Source organism: Acanthisitta chloris, unplaced genomic scaffold (genome assembly GCF_000695815.1).
Source record: "Acanthisitta chloris isolate BGI_N310 unplaced genomic scaffold, ASM69581v1 scaffold3377, whole genome shotgun sequence".
Classification (NCBI taxonomy): domain Eukaryota; kingdom Metazoa; phylum Chordata; class Aves; order Passeriformes; family Acanthisittidae; genus Acanthisitta; species Acanthisitta chloris.
In genome coordinates this window covers 67351-84923 of record NW_008681939.1, presented here as the reverse complement: position 1 = coordinate 84923, position 17573 = coordinate 67351, and the positions used below count along the sequence as shown (strand labels likewise).

Here is a 17573-nt window from a genome sequence, read left to right as displayed (position 1 = left end):
TTATCTCACTGAATTCTCTCACATTAGCTAACCAAAACCTAGCTTTTTTCCTGTTCCCGCTGTAACCCTCTAACACGGAGTAGAACATTTGTTCCTACCTCCCAAAAGAGAAATTGAGCAAAACTTTCCCAAATATGTGTAATCCTGTATTCTCATGAAATGATGTAAATTGTCTGGTTTTATTCACTGAATAAGAAGGCCCAAAAATACTTCTGCAATACAGATGGATAGTTCCTTCCTGTACTGCCAATATAGCCTTCAGATGTGACACCTTCAGGAGAAACTCAACATGAGTGCTCAGAAATATCCCAGGCATAGAAATAGTTACAAGTTTAGTACCAGTACAGAAGAGGCTGTTAAATGGTCCTTAATGAGAATGCTGGACAGCTGATTTGAACACCAGCAGCTGGAGGTAGCAAACACTAGGCACTTTTTACTTTTTTAAGCAAATCACTGTAATGAACCACCCAACACAATTTACAGTTTGAAGACAGGTTCAAAAGAGAGAACTTCAACAACTATTATCACAAAAACCTTACTAGCATTAAACTTGCATATTTCTACACCAATTAGGTATTGCAACAGTGTGTAACTGATGTGAAGCCTGTCAATAACCAAATAATAGCTTAAATATATTTTTCCTCATGCAGAATCATACAAAGCAAATTCACCATTTAGGAAAGGGGGAAGGACTTAGGTTCTTTTTCAACCAGGGTCTCCTCAAATTATAGATGATTTGCAGAAACTTACTGGAATGTTTACAAGAAGTAAAACATTTACTTGCCTCTACCTCCAAAACTGCTGGATCATGGCTGTCTCTGTTCTTAAAGGAGACCTGAAAAGCAAAAAAAAATTGGGCTTGTGCCCTATTTTGCTTCTTTAAGATGTTTGAGAGGCATGAAGAGTTGGAATTAGGGTTTTATTTTACCCTATGATGGACATAAATGATTCCTTCTTGTTTACAACTGAGATTGAAATTCTAAGAAGCCATAACATAAGACAACCTAGTTAATAGAAAACAATGCAAGAAATGACAGAAGATAAGTCACAAAAGAACAAGCTTCCTAGTGTTTTTCCCCTCACCCTTACTTCCTTCAAGTCTTCATTCTAACAATAAATCCCTCTCCAGAGTTAAGTATTCATTCTTGCACTACCACTACTGGTGATTTGCACACAGATTTATGATATAACATTATGCACGCAAAAGAAAAAAAAAAAAAAAAAAAAAAAAAAAAAAGGAAAGTAATTTAGAAATTTGATTGAGGTTTTATTTTAAAATTTTAATATAAAAAGCAATCAGGAAAAAAATCCAAGTCCTTTTCAGTGCCTCTATGTTTCAAAATGGCAAAATAAGTAGAAAAGTAATTGTTAAAAGTTCCCTGCAAATGGGAAAGTGTGAAAAAACCATGAGCTGGCTACTTATTAAAGGGAGACAAGCAGGACTTTCTCTTCCATTACTAACATGGCCTGTAAGACTGTTTGTATATGTGCTAGAGTAATGCATCTATCAGATCATAACAGATGCAATGTTTTCTTCTAAAAAACAGCGTATTTCCTCTCAGAGCACAAGGTTAATTTAAAAGTGAAGTAAAAGTCGAATTTATACCAGATGCAAATAAGCAAAGAAGATAGCTTATGAGCAAAGAGGATAGTTTATTTTAACTAATGTCCATTACTGTTGGGGTAACTAAAATAGCTCATTAATTTTATGCAAGTTAGGATGGTACCGTGCAATCAATTAAGAAAACTGTTCAAAGCCCCTTCTCTATTCTTTCTACATGCACTTCAACTATATAATTACTAAATATGAAAGAGGAAAAGTCCAATTTTTTTTTAAAAAAGGGAAATTAAGAATGTCATTTGTGAAAAACATGCCATCATCAAGAAAAACTTAAGCATGATGCCTAAAAATAAGAAAAATATATCTGAAATACATCTTTCAAACACCATTATGAGAATTTATGTTGTCTTTACATTATGTATCACAGAAAAACTACACTCAACCAGTACAGGGTTGTAGTCAATGTTTTAAGTCAAATCAGTGAAGTGGCTGAAGTTCCGAATCATTACGTACATGGAACATGATCTTACTGAAATAGTAAACCAATATTAGACAGGCCAAAGACCCAACCATTTATCCTAGATCTATTACTAACTCAGCCTGCTATTAACAACAATTATGTTACTTCTCTGGTTGCAACAAGCAACAGGCACCAATTCAAACAATACTGGCACTTAATTAAATGCTCCAGTGGCATAGGTCAAAGGTGGCTTGTTTTGGTTTGTGGGTTTTTTTGGGATGGTTGGTTTGTATTTTGGTTTGGGGGTATTTTTTTGTTTTGCCTTTTTTTTTTTCCTTAATATTGGGGTTTTCTTGGGGGGAAGGAGCATATTTGGTGGCTGGGTTTTTCCCTCCACATAGGAACTATAAATAGAGAATTAAATAAGGAAAAAAGGAAATAATTTCAATCTTTAAAATACTGAGAATAATTTTTTTAAAATCAGAGTTAAGAAAGTCAAGTTTAGTCCAAAAGAGTGACTGAGAGGCCTACAAAACATCAGATTTCAGGATCATAGAACACCGTTTCAGAGCTATGAAGGAAAAAAAATTTCAAGAAAAAAAATCCCAAAATTAGTTTGTTTTCTCCTTTCTGTCGAACTCGTTTCCAAAACATCTTGCTTTTCTGGGTGAAATTTATGGTGACAGAGCAAACTATAAGTTCAAATAAAAACATTTTCATGCAGACACTTATGTATTTCATCTCATGGAATGTGAATGTGAAATTTAACTCTGCCAGTTGATTCTATTTAACAACTGACCAGCTATCACTGAAAATAGTGGTTCTGACCCTGCTACTTCCAGTGAGCTGCCCCTTTTGCTTAGACAGTTGTGCAGGGGGGCCAATTTAAGAAACTCAAACTCAATTGACTCCTGAGGATGCACATGAAACAGTGGAACAGATGTCCAAAGGCTTTTAATGGAAACTGACCATTAGATCAATCCCAACATAGTGCCATAGCACTCACAGAAAACCTTCCATAATTTGCAATAGCAAGAAGATTTTGTCCTTTGAGGACTACTAATATGATTAACTTACAGAGCTCAGGCATTACTCTGCTTAAGAGTGTGTGAGCCTCTTCAATCCTGCATAATTTGACAAACATACAAGGCACTCAGAATTAAATTCTAACTTAAGGATATCTGTGGTTATTTCAATATCCATCGTATCACTCTTGTAAAGAAAAGTGTATTTCTATTTTGTAGAATTCAAGATTCCAAACATATTAATGACAGAGAAACATCTTACTTTTTTATAAATAATATTTTTAATACCATTTTTACTATGCAACACATCCTACCCATGCAACTATTTATCTTCATACCCCTTCTGCCTATGCAACTACTTTATACAACATATTAAATCCCATTTGAATATTATGGAACAGAAGTGCCTGACTGGCTTTAGAAAACAAAACAAAAAATTAAATCAAAGTACCCCAATTACCAGTTTCAATGCTATTTCCCACAGGAATCTGAAAGAAATTAATCTTCTGCTTTAATTTATAAACAATGCCTAAACCATATACACAAACTTCTTGCTGCAAAATCATATTGCCTCACAGGAAAAGGCAGCTTCACTAAAAAGTGCTCGCATGAATCAGAAAAATTATCAGCAAAAGTTGCTGATAGGATTTTTTCCCCTCTCTTGTCAGTAAAGCATGTTTTAACTATTTAATGAACAACAGTAATACTCAGCAAGAGTAAAAACCAAAGTTTTCAGTGCAAGTCATGCTCAGCCAAACATACACAGTATAACCCACATATCCTCCCTGTTCCTCCCTCAACCCTTTCCCTGCAGGCAGGGTTATAAGATTTATTCCACTTTTCTAAGTAGAATGGCACATTCTTCTAATGGGGATAAGTGTCTGAAACCAACGGCAATAAAATGTTAGCGACTAAATGACTTTGTACACAATACACAACTATTTACCACACCAGCACTCAGGCTTCACAAGGCAAGAAAGGCATCACAGCTGCAGTATAAGCAAAGTAAAAAAGTAGGCACAGCTCATCTTCCATGAAAAAGCAAAAGCAGACCAACGGACTAAAATACACAGACAAATCAATGGATGAACAAAGAACTTAAAAAAAACTCATGAGGTGTCTCAAAGCAACATGTGATGTTTTTGTTTGGGCACTTAAATACACATAAACTGTTTTAACAGCTTTTTCTAATGTAATACAACATGCAGGATAACAGATCTAAGTGTTTTAAAACACTGCTCCATTTTAGGCAGGAGATTTTACTCCCATTCTTTAATAGAAAGATACCAACAAATAACCTCTTAAGTGTAATAATCAAGAAAAAACATGCCACAAAGATTCAAAAACATAGGCATGCAGTTTGCAGTTTTTTCAATATACCTACGTAAGAAAAGGCACTAAGAAAATAAAGAACTAAAGTAAGAAGTCTGCACTGTATATATTCACCAAGAGTCTGAAGAGCAAATGAATTACCTCTGAATAAGCACATAATATCTCAAACTCCTGGTACAAAAATTACTAATACAAAGCTCCACACTGAACTTTTCACTTTGTGCACATCAAGTATTTCCCAGCTGTAAGAGAACAGGCTTGTTTGGGCTTTTTTGTGGTATGTTGGCAACCACACATAGTCCAAGGACACTAACATCCACACATTCTGCAGGTTCTTTATGTCCTAATATTCATCCCTTCCTCCAAGTAATTACGTCGCTCTTAATACTATAACTACTGTAACTGCTGGTATGAAGACAGAGTGAACAGACTAGAACTCAAATATATAGTTTATCCATATGAAAAATCTCAGTTGCAGAAAGCAAGAAACTGTTTACCATCCTAGAAAATGTATTTGTAAAAAACACAGATAGATGAGCATTTATGAATACATTAAGGCAAAAAAGAAATCCTTTTGCTACTGTTGTCACAATTTTGTAGAGATTTAACACCTTGTTCTCAGTTTCCTCCTGATCCCTCAGGTCTGGTCTTGTTCACCTCATCAAACTTGCTGCAGAATTGCATTTTCAGTTGTCTCTATAGTATGATCATGCCTCACTTCCTTTTCTCTTTACTAATCCTGGAAGAGTCTTAAATTTGTCACACAGGTGAACACACGTCTTGAAACAGACAACAAAATCTCCAAAAACCTTGCCTGTTTAAACTGAGTTTAGTTTTTCTAAGTTAAGGCCAGTAACAAGACACACAAAGTCCATGACGCACAAAGCCAGACACAGGGGAAAAAAGCCCCAAATACATAAAGTGCAACTTTATCATAGAATTGTTACATACTTCAGTAGTATACACACATGTATAGAAACTTAGAATGAAAAGTTTTCATAATTTTACAAAACTTTGATAAATTACACATTACATAGTAATTTTATTCCATACATCTTTCCCATTATCCCTCTTTTTATGCTTAGGTTTAACTCTCAAGTCATTTTTTCCCAATTTCCGAGACTTTGACCAGAAAGAATAGTCAGGATGATTTAATCTGGCCTCCAATATATCATAGGCCATTACTTCTCCGCAGAAAAAGAACTGCTCTGACAGTAATAATTAAAAATTGGTTTAGCGCATATTCAAGGTCATGGTAACTTGACTCTGCTAATACACAGAATTAAAGTTTGTTTCTAGATGGATTCTTCACATTTTCTTGAAGTGAATTCTGAACCACTCAAAAATATGATTAAAAAAAAATAATTCTTAGCTTTAAGGCAGACAAGCGGTAACTGATAAATTCTCCTTACTTTCTTTCACAGGAAATCTTGAATTTTTACTCCTTAATCACATTCTCAGCTGTCCAATTGGCTAAAGAAAGGGAGATGCATTCGAGTACATTGCTATGCAGACAAAAAGTGGAAGTACAAATGTGAGACACACTCTATAGGTCCCAACCATAAATAAAATATTATTCGTATTTTCAGTTTTGTAGTTGCTGATCCTACATAGGCAGGATTTAAGCCTGCTGGAAATTATGATTCATAGTGTACATCTGCAATAAAACCAAGTTTTACGACATGCTTTCAGCCTGACTGTTTTCATCAGACAGAAAGCAAGCATGCTTAGCAGGTGTATATATATTTCAAATGACAAGTACCATCAACTCAGATTATGGGGGGAGATAACTGGTCTGAATTTTCCTCACGTGGTACATAAACCCTGTCAACAGGATGCTTAACAGTGTTCTTCTGGAGGACTATTTGGAGAGCTGAAAGCTCTCCACTTCTAGATTTTTTCATGTCCTAAAGACACTCGGTAGAAGAAACCAGATCATAAAACACCTTATCAAATTCTTACTTAAGGCTTATCACTGTTCACTTGGCATGAAAGGGAATTGTGTGGTGAGTATGAAGAAATCTACATTTATTGACTTTTTGACATTTATTGACATGAAGAAAATGTAACCAATAATCATGTAAAAATTATTCTTAATTAAATACTATTTAAAAACTTAATGAAATTTATCACTTAATATGCACAGAAAAACACTTCAAAAAAAAAAGCAGACTACTTCAAAAACATTGCATTTATGAGATCTCATCTAAGAAGGGCTTTCCACAGTTTTCTTTCTGTAAACCACAATCAATTCACATAATTAAAACTTTTTTTTCCCAAAGCTGGCTTTTCACTGCAGTTTGCTTGCATCCTGTGAGATTACCAAATTCCGCTACCAACCAAAATCTAGCTTTCCAACAATGAAAAAAATCTTGAACAATGACACCCTGTTTAGGTTTCCAACCAAACAAGAAAATCTTTCAAGTTTCCACACCTTACAAAGTCTTTTAAGATACTGTCTTATCTATAATGATTCTTTATTGTTTGTTTAAGGTTATATCTAAGACTAGTCATTACTGGTAATCATTCAGTACGCCCAATACGCCTTCTGAACTAACTTTATTAATTGTGCCTAATTACTGCAGGCAATCAATCTTACTCTCTGCATGTGACCTCTATTCACCCAACAGCTGAAGCTCTGAAGTTCTAGCTGAATTACCATGCATTGTGATATCCACTGAGCGCTTCAAAAGAATTCTGTGTACATGCTCTAAAGCTGTAACAGTAATTACTCCTTTTCACTTATTGTTTCACATTTGTGGCCAAATCAGTCTAGCATCAAACATTCAGCTTTCACTCCAGAATAAAGCTGCTCAAGCCTGATAACACAGACCTACCAAACTTCCTAAGGAAAGCAACCAAGCCATTCCTTAATTTCCTAAGATGAATGAAATAAAAAACATTTAAGTGTTACACTAACAGTTCTACAGCCTTTCTTACAGTCTACTGATGTAATCTGTACATTCACTGTTAGAATATTCTTCAGCATCAGTATTAGAAGGAAACAAACACCTATACAGACTACTAAGTCTTCTATGTTAATTTCCTTGCTTTACCCCTCTTTGTTACTTAGACATACAAAAAGCTGCTGCTACTTAGAGAATCCTATCTCAGACTGAAGGGTTCCCATCCAAAATACTGCATTCAGTTTTGTTACATAATTAAGAAATGCAAGAGGAAGATATCAGGCTGCTTGCAACCTCTTGCAAAATAAAGTCCAAGATGATTCTAAAATAACAATCATTATCAGAAGATGACAAAACCAACTGCATTAGAAAACATGCTTCAACTGCTTGGAAGAGAGAAGATCAAATAAATTTAATTTAAAAAAACAAACACAAAAAAGTCACGTAAGACACCATGCCATGATACACTTCGGCTTCCAAAAAAACCCCAATGAAATAAGGACCTACAGCAACAGATGCTTCACACATGGAACAGGATAAGGCAAACGTCTTCCAAATCTGTAACTCCCACACTGAAGTTAAGGATATTTTTCTCTTCTACTACAGCCACTATTAATAAATGGCAACATTTCAGAGTCACACAGATTGAAAAAACAAATCAAATAACCAAAGTCCACGGCACACTGCCACCCCCAAAAAATGGACAAGGCTTATTTTTCTTTACTGTCACTAGGCTCATGACAAAAACAAAGCCGTCTCCAAACAACTGAAAATATCCTGTTAATTTTCTTCACCTCACGTCTTCTCCGCCAGATAAACGATGGCATTATCACTGTTTAATACAAGTTTTAATTGAGTACTGTCACTGGTGGGAAGAAAAGTGTGGAACCACTACTTTCCATATCAAACAAAGCAGGTAATTAACAGCTATTCTGGCACAATCCCTTATCACCAAAATACACAACACTGTTAAGTTCTCTCAATACGAATGCTTTACTTCAACAAAGGAAAGCTGATGTTTCAGGGTCACATTCACTCCTTTAATACACAGGCATAAATTTACTGCTCAGTCAGACACTTATAATTAAACACAAGAAGAATATAATTCTAATATTCAGACAGGCTTGCATATGAGTGGGATATCTCCCCCTCTAAAGATGATTGCCTTTCATTTTTTAGTTTCAAGTAGCTACAGTTCACTTAGTTTTGATTACATAGCAATTAGATATGCAAATACAAGAGATCTAAAAAAATGCTTTTTCAAATGTCAGATTGTAAGTAATCAAGCTCATTCTTTTCTCCTGTACACATAAGCTATTCATTAAATAGCTATTGTCTTAAAAACATTCCAACAGATTGCATTTATCAGTGTTTTAGAAGCAAACAGGCGAGGGCACATTACTCAGAACACAGCTCATCAGGGAATGAAATCGATCTTACAATTAATTTAATATATACATGATAGTGGTTAACTAAGCTGAAACTAAGTATCTTTTTTTCCCACCACTGTTGTTATCAATATCTAAGCTCACTGCATCTTCAAATAAACCAAAACTTCGTTTGTATATTTAATGACAAATGTGTTGGTAATATACGTTGCAGTTAAAATTGCTGAACTGTTGGATATCAATGTTTCATTCTATATGGAAAATATGTTCTGAATTACTGATTATCCATAATTTTAATTGCATATTAAAATACGTTCACATGAAGGAAATCACTATCAAATGAAGTGACAGGAAGAGCAATTTTGACACCTTGTCTTTTTGTTTTGTTTGGGGTTGTTTTTTCCTTGAGGGCCTACAGATAAGTTTTATTACCACTGCAGACTCAGAGTTTCTCACACATCTAGACCACATATCCAGGCTTGGTTCTTTGCAACACATTCCATGGGTCCTATAGAAACAGCCCACAGTTTTAGAGATCCACTATTCACTGGTTAAAATGGTGGGAGAGATGTTGGGCAGCAGCTCTGAAACGACCAGGAAAGAAGAACTCGTCCAAAAATTACATGGACTAATCTATAAAATATTGTTAATCACAATAACAGTCTTGCACTGACAGTCTGAAGCTTCCTCTTACAAAACTCTAAAATGCAAGAACAAAATGGGATGGGGGCAGCGGCTGGCCAGTTGTTTCTCTAAATTATCACAAAATCATCTCCAAGCTAACAGGAAGGGAAAAAAGATCCCCAAAAGCAAGCCTGTGTTCTCAGTGACTCAGCTGAGTGGAAATGTGCACTAACAAGGGAAGCTGAAACAGTTCTTTCCTCGGGCTGAGCTTTCAAGCCAGGTAACTGAAGTAAATAAAATGCTTTCCTAGTTGATTCCATGATCGCCAGCAACCCTTCATGATGTCTCTCGCAGGAGCACAGATCCTTTTTCAAGGTCAGGAGAGCAGCAAAAATTACAAGAGATGCCTGATTCAGGGGTCTGTTTAAAAACCTGAAAAAAATCAGTTTAACTCTGCAGCCCAGCTGTAGGCCCTGAAATGTTCTGCAAAGTCAGATCCAAGAAAACGCTGGAAAGGCTTTTTACAAGAACTGATATTTAGAAGCTAACAGATGAATGCGTGTGACAAATTATTTGACATTTTGAAGGTCTTCAAATATGCTGCTTCTGCCCCCTCCCCCTTTAATTTTCTCTGTCCCTCCTCTTGCAATACAGGAGGCTTATTTAACCAGTCAGTAAAGCAATAGCCATCGCCTGTCAGCTTGGTGGTGTTGCCCAAGCAATGCTTATACTCCTTCTATTGCGACTTCCCTAAGGGTCATTATAAACAACTGTTTGAGCAGCAAACATAACCTGCATATTTGAACTCCTACCCACGACAGCCTAATGTAAAGAATGATACTGCTGACAAGGGAACCCAAATATTTCCTCCCAGTGGTGCTGTTGCAAACACTCCCTCCCTCATCTATTATGCGGCTCTCCAAGGAAGGCACTTGAAAAATACTGTACTGTGAAACATCAGGATCAAAGAAGCATACTCAAAATGCCAGATTCCTGCATCTGGCAAGATTGGTGACACAGAATTAGCTAACCAAATTTACTATACTTAATACTCTGATTTGCAAAAGCAGCCAACTGAAAGTGGGTTTAAGAGGACTAAAAGTAATATGCCAATATGACTTATTTCAAATCATTACACTTTATTCTACCTGGTGGATTATTCTACTCTAAGTCGAGAAACGTATTCAATTAGACTGGAAATAATAGGTCTGAAGCCTGCAGTAACCAAATAAAATCAGACTTCCTTAAAAGAACTGAAACACATAATCAATAGTAAATGTGTTTTCCTCTTCAAAACATTTGTTTCTGCAGGTGTATACAGAAGACAAGGCAAAGTCAAAGTACCTGACTTTCCTTAAGAATGGAGATTCTTTGTGGTTTTTTTTAAGGAAGGTTAATTTTACTACCAAATTAACTATTCTGAAAAAGTGCATTTCAAGCTAAATTGAACTTATCATTTAAAAGGCTGGATACTGAAAATTCCACTAGTCAGACTGCAAAAACCAATTTTGGGAATTGCAATACCCTTGTGTCCCCACTGCATACTAATTTCTAGATTAGCTTCAGTATTTCAAACCACATTAGTAACTTGAAAATTTATCACTTATTTTGGCTTGTAATACAGCTTACCTTAAGACCTTTTCTGATTAATGCTCTTATGAGTCAGTGTGACCTAAAAGATCACACTGGTCTTTTTGTCAGTCAAAATTTAAGTGACCATCCAATTTCAGTGTTGTCAATGTGAAACAGAAATGAGTATTTCACAGCCACCTCAAAAACTAGTCATTTGAAGCTAGATGGAGAGAGAATACAACATATTATCAACACAGAGAAACCTCTATTTTTCTCTATGAAATTAATTCTAAACCTTAAATCTTTCTCAACTACTGTTTTTTAAGTTCTTGAAATTATATATCACAGTATACTTCATCAGTTCAGCACACTAGTTAAAACAAAATAACCCCCAATATCCCCAGCAGTCAAAAAAATTAAATTCCCTTGAATACATATGGCTGTAAATATGCAGGGGATTTGAAATCAATCCTTCTGCATCTTAAGTGCCTCCCAAATAATTCTATCAAGTGGATCAATTAAAACAGTCAGGTAGTCTAGGTGGATTCAGTCAGTTGGCTAAATGTGGTTTGGCATTCCAATCCTTTAGCACCAGCTGACTGCCAGAGAAGCACTAATCATTTCTGTACAACTGCAGGACTGAACATTGCAGATAACCATTTATCAAAGTACACCGAAGAGTATACAGGCAGTGACAGAGCTACTATTAAGTGTGCTGTTGGTTTCATCTTTAAAAAAACTGCTTCTTTCTCATTCAAGAGAAACATGCAATTGCTGAAGTGAACAGCAACTTTTTCCCCACAGAATGGACTCAGTGATGTCAGCACTTCTTTGCTTACACTTCGAAGTGCCACCACAGCAGAAACACTACGGGCAAATAAACTAAGGTGCACAATCACAGCAAGGAACAAAAAAGTTTATTCAGGGCAAAACATCAGGATCTGGTGACTAAGAGTTTAAGGGTCCTACAGATACAAAATGAGATAGCATTTTGACATAGAGAAACAGAGACTGAAGAAAAGAACTCCATGTCCATGCTTTGGCCGGGACATGGGGAATACTTTCCAGAGCTTCAGACTATACTAAGGGAGGACAGGAGAACAGAAAGACCAGTTTTCAGCTTTTCACTTTTAATACTGGGGGGGTCTGATTCTGCTGGTTATGACGCTGGAAGAAGTTTTCTTAAGATAAACTGCTATCAACAGTATTAAAAAATCCAACAAAGAAAATCACCACAACACCAATATCAAAGAAAGCAATTTAAAAAACCCAAAACAATCAACCTACAAATAATTAAATAACCAGAACATGCAATTCCTTTTTGCCTCCATGAAATGTTAACCTCACTGGAAAAAGTCATGCCAACTTAGTGACAAAACACATGATCACAGAAGACTATGGAAAGATTAGGAACAAAGTTAACAGCTCCATTAGACTTACTAGACACAGAAAAAATATTATCATAGTTTATATAGTAAGTATTGTGTCCAAACATTTAGGTTATATGCACTCTCTGCCCACATGCCAGATACAGCACTCGGTTAACAGGCTGTTCATCGCTCTTGAAGAAAAATTCCTTCCATTTGTGCATGCAAAAACACCACTAGCATGTTTGCAAAACGATGCATAAAAGCTAGGACAGTTTGGTTCATAATTAAATGGCCTATTTTGACTTATGTCAGGAATCAAAAAGGCTTCAAGATCTAGTTGAGATACCAATTAATCTTAATCTTTCATTATTACTCATCCCTCATGTCATACGTACAACATATCTAGAGAAACCTTTAGCCAAGTCTGAGGACAACATCACTATCTGCTCTCCCCACACCTCTTCAGTGAAAAGCTACCACATTCAGAGTTCATGTTCCAGTAACTTTGAGGCAAGTAAACAGTGCAAAATCCCCAATCACCAGGTCTTTTAGGAAATGGGTTTTTTTTAATATCTTTCTGCTGTTGGACTTTTTTCTTCACTTTCAGATGGTTTTCTGCATGTTAAATCATTTTAACTGTTAATTACTTAGTAGCATGAGAAGTCTGTCATTATTTTCTTATGCCTCATGTTATATTCCTTGTCTGGATTACTCAAGTCCCTCAGTTACAACACTATTTTTAAATGCCAGTGTTTATATAATTAGCCACCATCATGCAAATATGTGAAGTGATGCTAGAAATGTTGCGTGCACTTTTATGTCATCTAATTGTATTTTCAGAGGGTAAGTGAAGCACCATGGAAATTAACCTTTCCCTTTATTATAATAATTTATAAAGCACATGACCACTGAAAAGGAGCTAAGCAAGGAGCAAGATGGAAAAAGACAGACATAAAAGACTTCTATAGAGAGCTAAGAGAATCATATGTCAAAGCAAGGAAAATGAATATAATTTATGAAACAAGGGAGATGTTAATGAGACAGGACCAAAAAAAATTTAAAACAATTGACCTAGGTTTGAAACAAAAGGAAAAGAAATGTTAGGCGAGATGGAAGGAGATTCATGATCCTACAAAGATTCAATAAGAAAAAAAAAATCTTCTGTAGCTTTTGCTATGAAAATGTAGCTGCTCTGTAAATTATTTTGGATTACTCTCTACACTATTGTGCATACATTCATTCTCCAGAAATATCTGTTTTTCACACATGGAAACATCCTGGTGTTTCTCAGCAACTGCATCAAATTCACAGTATTTTTATACTGACAAGATATCTCCTCCCCATACTGACTCCATGCACTCTCATTCTACAGGATTCTGTAACACCTAATGAAGTCAACCAAGAGTTTTACATTCCCATTCTCCTCCTACGGCAAGAGTTTTCCTGTTACCTCAGCTGCCAGTGAATCCATTCTGTCAGGCACATGTGAGCTACTACCTGAATGCAGTCACTGCTTTGCAGATTTTGCCTTCAACATTTGAAACCAGTCTAACAGTTTCTTCATTTCAGGTTATTAAGGTTACAGGACAATATTTTGGTTGTCTTGTAGGAATATAGTAGTGAATTGATTTATAATTCAAATTACATTCAAGAATCATGTGAACAAACACATCAAAGCAGGCATGGATACTGGGTGCTGTGTTTGTTCCATGGCCAGTTTGTGGCACTTAATCAAATCAGATAATTTACACAGAATATCAGGTTCTATTAAGTTAAATAATCTCCAAGCATTGCTAGGAGTGTTCTACTACTGTAAGAGTAACAAGTTCTATTTATCAGTAAAACAGACTTGCATACCTGGCCTTGAACATTTGAATAAGCTTTGATCCTTTCATGCAGACATTCAACACACGTTAAACAGAGTGGGTAGGAGTTTTAAACACATTTATGAAGGTATATTCAGTGTGCATACACTTTGGTGAGTTCCACATTTATCAAAATGTTTCACACCTACTGCCCCAAAAGATGGGAAAAAACATGAAGCTGCTAATCATTGATAGGAAAAGGCTATCAAAAATGTGCAACTGTGCCAATAAATCCCCTCTCTATCTGAAAAGTGTAAAGACCAACAATAAAATCCTGCAACTATAGCTGGATAAGTATGGATACTGTCCCACACCACATAGCTATTAATATCTGCACAGCTACCTGAATTTCATTCATATTCTTAATACACTGCACTGCAGACTATACATAGCAAAAGTGTAACCTATGATTAATGACATCCATTTCAATCCAAGTCCAGGCATGACAAAGGCTAATTCTAAAGCAGAAGATCTAAGGAAAGTGAAAAACTGCCACCATCTATAAACAAGTTTAAATGGCAAAGCACTCAGTCATTTCAGGAATTCCAATTTGTGATTGTTATCATAGAAGTGACAAGGAATCCAGTATCTTGCCACAGTGAAACACTAGGAATTACTTGTTTCCATTTGGAAAACAAAGAAATAGCAGAAAGTCAAATATCTCTATCTTCTAAACATTCAGTGAGTAATTTAAGTATTTGGTTTCAGCAATAATGGTATCTTACTTTGCGCTTACTCTTTTGCTCCACCCAAAAGAGCCATCCAATCAGACTCAATAAAATTGCTCAATCTGACCCTAAGGAGCCACATTGAGCATGGTAAACAACCACTTGCATTCTGCCTGTAAGCAGCCAGCCAGAAAAACATAAAGAACCAAGAACTGATAGCTACTCAGGAATCAGAGGCATGCTGCTTTCCTCGTGAATCAACAGGTTCTGACGCCACTCCCACATTTAAGTGGACTCAGTCTTCACGCAGGGCAGTATGGCCTTTCCCACACAGAACTGTGATCACAGTTCCACAATACTCAATCACACACTCTCAAAATGCAACCCTGAACACCATTTCTGGTAAGAAAGATTATCACAACATGAATTCTTAAGGAAGTTTAAAAAAACAAAAGTCAGCCATATACCAAATACAAGATCATTCACTGAAGGGCAGACGAAAGGTTACGGTTGTATCACAGGAAAATCTAGAATCCAGAAAGAGTTTAGTGGTGCTGTTAAATGAGAATGATGGTGGACAACAGCAAACCATGAAGATGGGAAAATATCACTGTCATTTGTGTAATCTCACAATAGTTAACACCCTTCAGTATTACTAGATAATGCTCAACACTATTAGCCCCACAAGTGAAGATTAAAGTTTTAAGAAATTGTTATGACTTTACCAAAGAATGCCCATACTCTGCCAAAACAGTCTCACTGATTCAATAACTTGTTTCTGATCCTTTTCTGCTACATAACTAGGGAAAAAAGCTTCAGGTTACAGTAGATTTTCATTATTTTAAGCATTGTTTCACTATGCTAGACAAGTAAAATGTAGATAGATGTTTGCAGACAATTTTGTCAGTACCTCAAACAATTTGGTATGCATTGTCCCCCAAATCTTTCAATACTTCTGATCAAATGCCAGATACAAACAGCTGTGAGCTGTAGCCTACTCAACCTTTTATAACACAATTAACACTCTCTGTGCTTCCCCCCTAAAAATAGCTTAGGAGCAATTTTGGAGAAAGACAATTTCTACCATGGTACAGAGTAAGATGTGTCAATTCCTGTTCAACAGACACGGAATTTTAATTTATAAACCAGACTTGTTTATACACAGATGTTCAGGCAATGATTCAAGATTCCCTTAATATACTTTTTCCACTACACTTCATGCTACTTTTCTCCAATTTCAAGATAATCTGGATTCTCTTGCCTCTTGATCATGAGGTTTTTTGCTCACAGGGAACTGACAGAAAAACAAGTAAAAAGAAAGCATAATACAAGCTGATTTCAACTAGCATGGTTTTGATTGCAATTCTCCAGTCTACAGTTTCCAGTGTATTTAATGACATTAAAGAAGTATTGTGTTAAGTCAGTTATTTCCTTACTTGCTAGCTCAATAATCAACTTAACTGCTCTCAGAACAAAATGACATAAACCAAAGTTTTGATAGCAAAGTTAATCATAGCCAAAGGCTTCAGCTACTTTTCACATTACATAGGAAAACTTGTGTCTTAATAGTTAAAATCTGCTCAAAGCTGCAACTTTATATTGAGCTCATACAGAAATATATTCAGCATATACTGGATATATTCAGAATGTAGCCAATAGAAAGCAAAAGTATGTATGAAATAAACCATCTAAAATATGCATTGCATCAGATACATATCAGTAATATTTTTGAAAGACTAACACTGCTTTGCAATCATTTTTAAGGTCCTCAGGCACCTAAACTTATTTTTTCCTTCAAAATAAAATCATTTGGCTCTTGTAAGTCTTTCCCTGGCCACAATATGAAAACATTTTTGCAATAAAATACTTCAAATAAGAAGTGTTTGTCAAATCTTATACAAAACTTCAGGAAAACATTCTCTTCTTATAAAATTCACATCCGAATACATAACTATGCTAATTGTGCCTGCATTCTTCACTACAGTCAATGTGAAGTGAACATTTTTTATCTAAAGAAAAAAAACGAATGCAGGTAAGATTTCAAAGATAATACTCTAGAGACTCTGAACCACAAAACCCCCATGAACAGGCTTAAAAGGAGTTAGTCTTCAGTCAGGGGTAATTCAAGAAATAATGCCTATTACCTCGAACGTTGCTGCATTTTGAATTCCCTGAAGTACAGTTTCTACAAGAAGCTCTTTAGCATTTAATGACGTAATTAAATCAGGGGGTTTTTTTTCTGTGATGACTTTTATTTTCTTTGCTTATGATACTAGCTAACAGTGTAAACTTCAGAGGGTTACTGCTGAAATATTACCAGGGATATAACTCAAGAGATTTCTGTTTTGTCGGTGAAAAAAGAAAAAGGCCAAACTTCAACAACTCTTTAATAAAAATAATAAAATGTATCTTAACAATTCCTCCTGTATTCAAAGTAAGTGCTTACTAATGCAATGAAGGCTTTGAAATTGGAACAGAAAAGCCTATTTTGTGAAGTACTCACTACTGAAAAAAATACTAGCTTACAAGCAACCAAAAATATTTCCCTTACATTTTATGCTCTACAATGAAACCCTACGGAGGCAAAACTGTATCCATAGCAAAGTATATCCTTAAACAGACTTGGATTTAAAGCTAAAGGATTTTTCTTCATCATACAGCTACATACAAATTCTTACACAGCTTAATATACTGTCTTCACTGTGTATTAAAATGGCAGTTGTGATATACTGAATATGTAAGTTTATATCAATGACTTTTTTTTGTGTAGAGTTAGTTGAAAAAACATGGCAACTATTACAG

General features: G+C 35.5%; 1 protein-coding gene across 1 annotated transcript in view; it reads right to left on the bottom strand.

Annotated features, from left to right (window-relative positions):
• The window catches only part of QKI (QKI, KH domain containing, RNA binding), a 114221-nt gene that overhangs the window by 64971 nt on the left and 31677 nt on the right, over positions 1-17573 (bottom strand). Inside the window, exon 3 of the mRNA XM_009078281.1 lies at positions 785-835. Coding sequence (XP_009076529.1) covers positions 785-835 — 51 coding nt within the window. The remainder of the gene's footprint in view (positions 1-784; positions 836-17573) is intronic.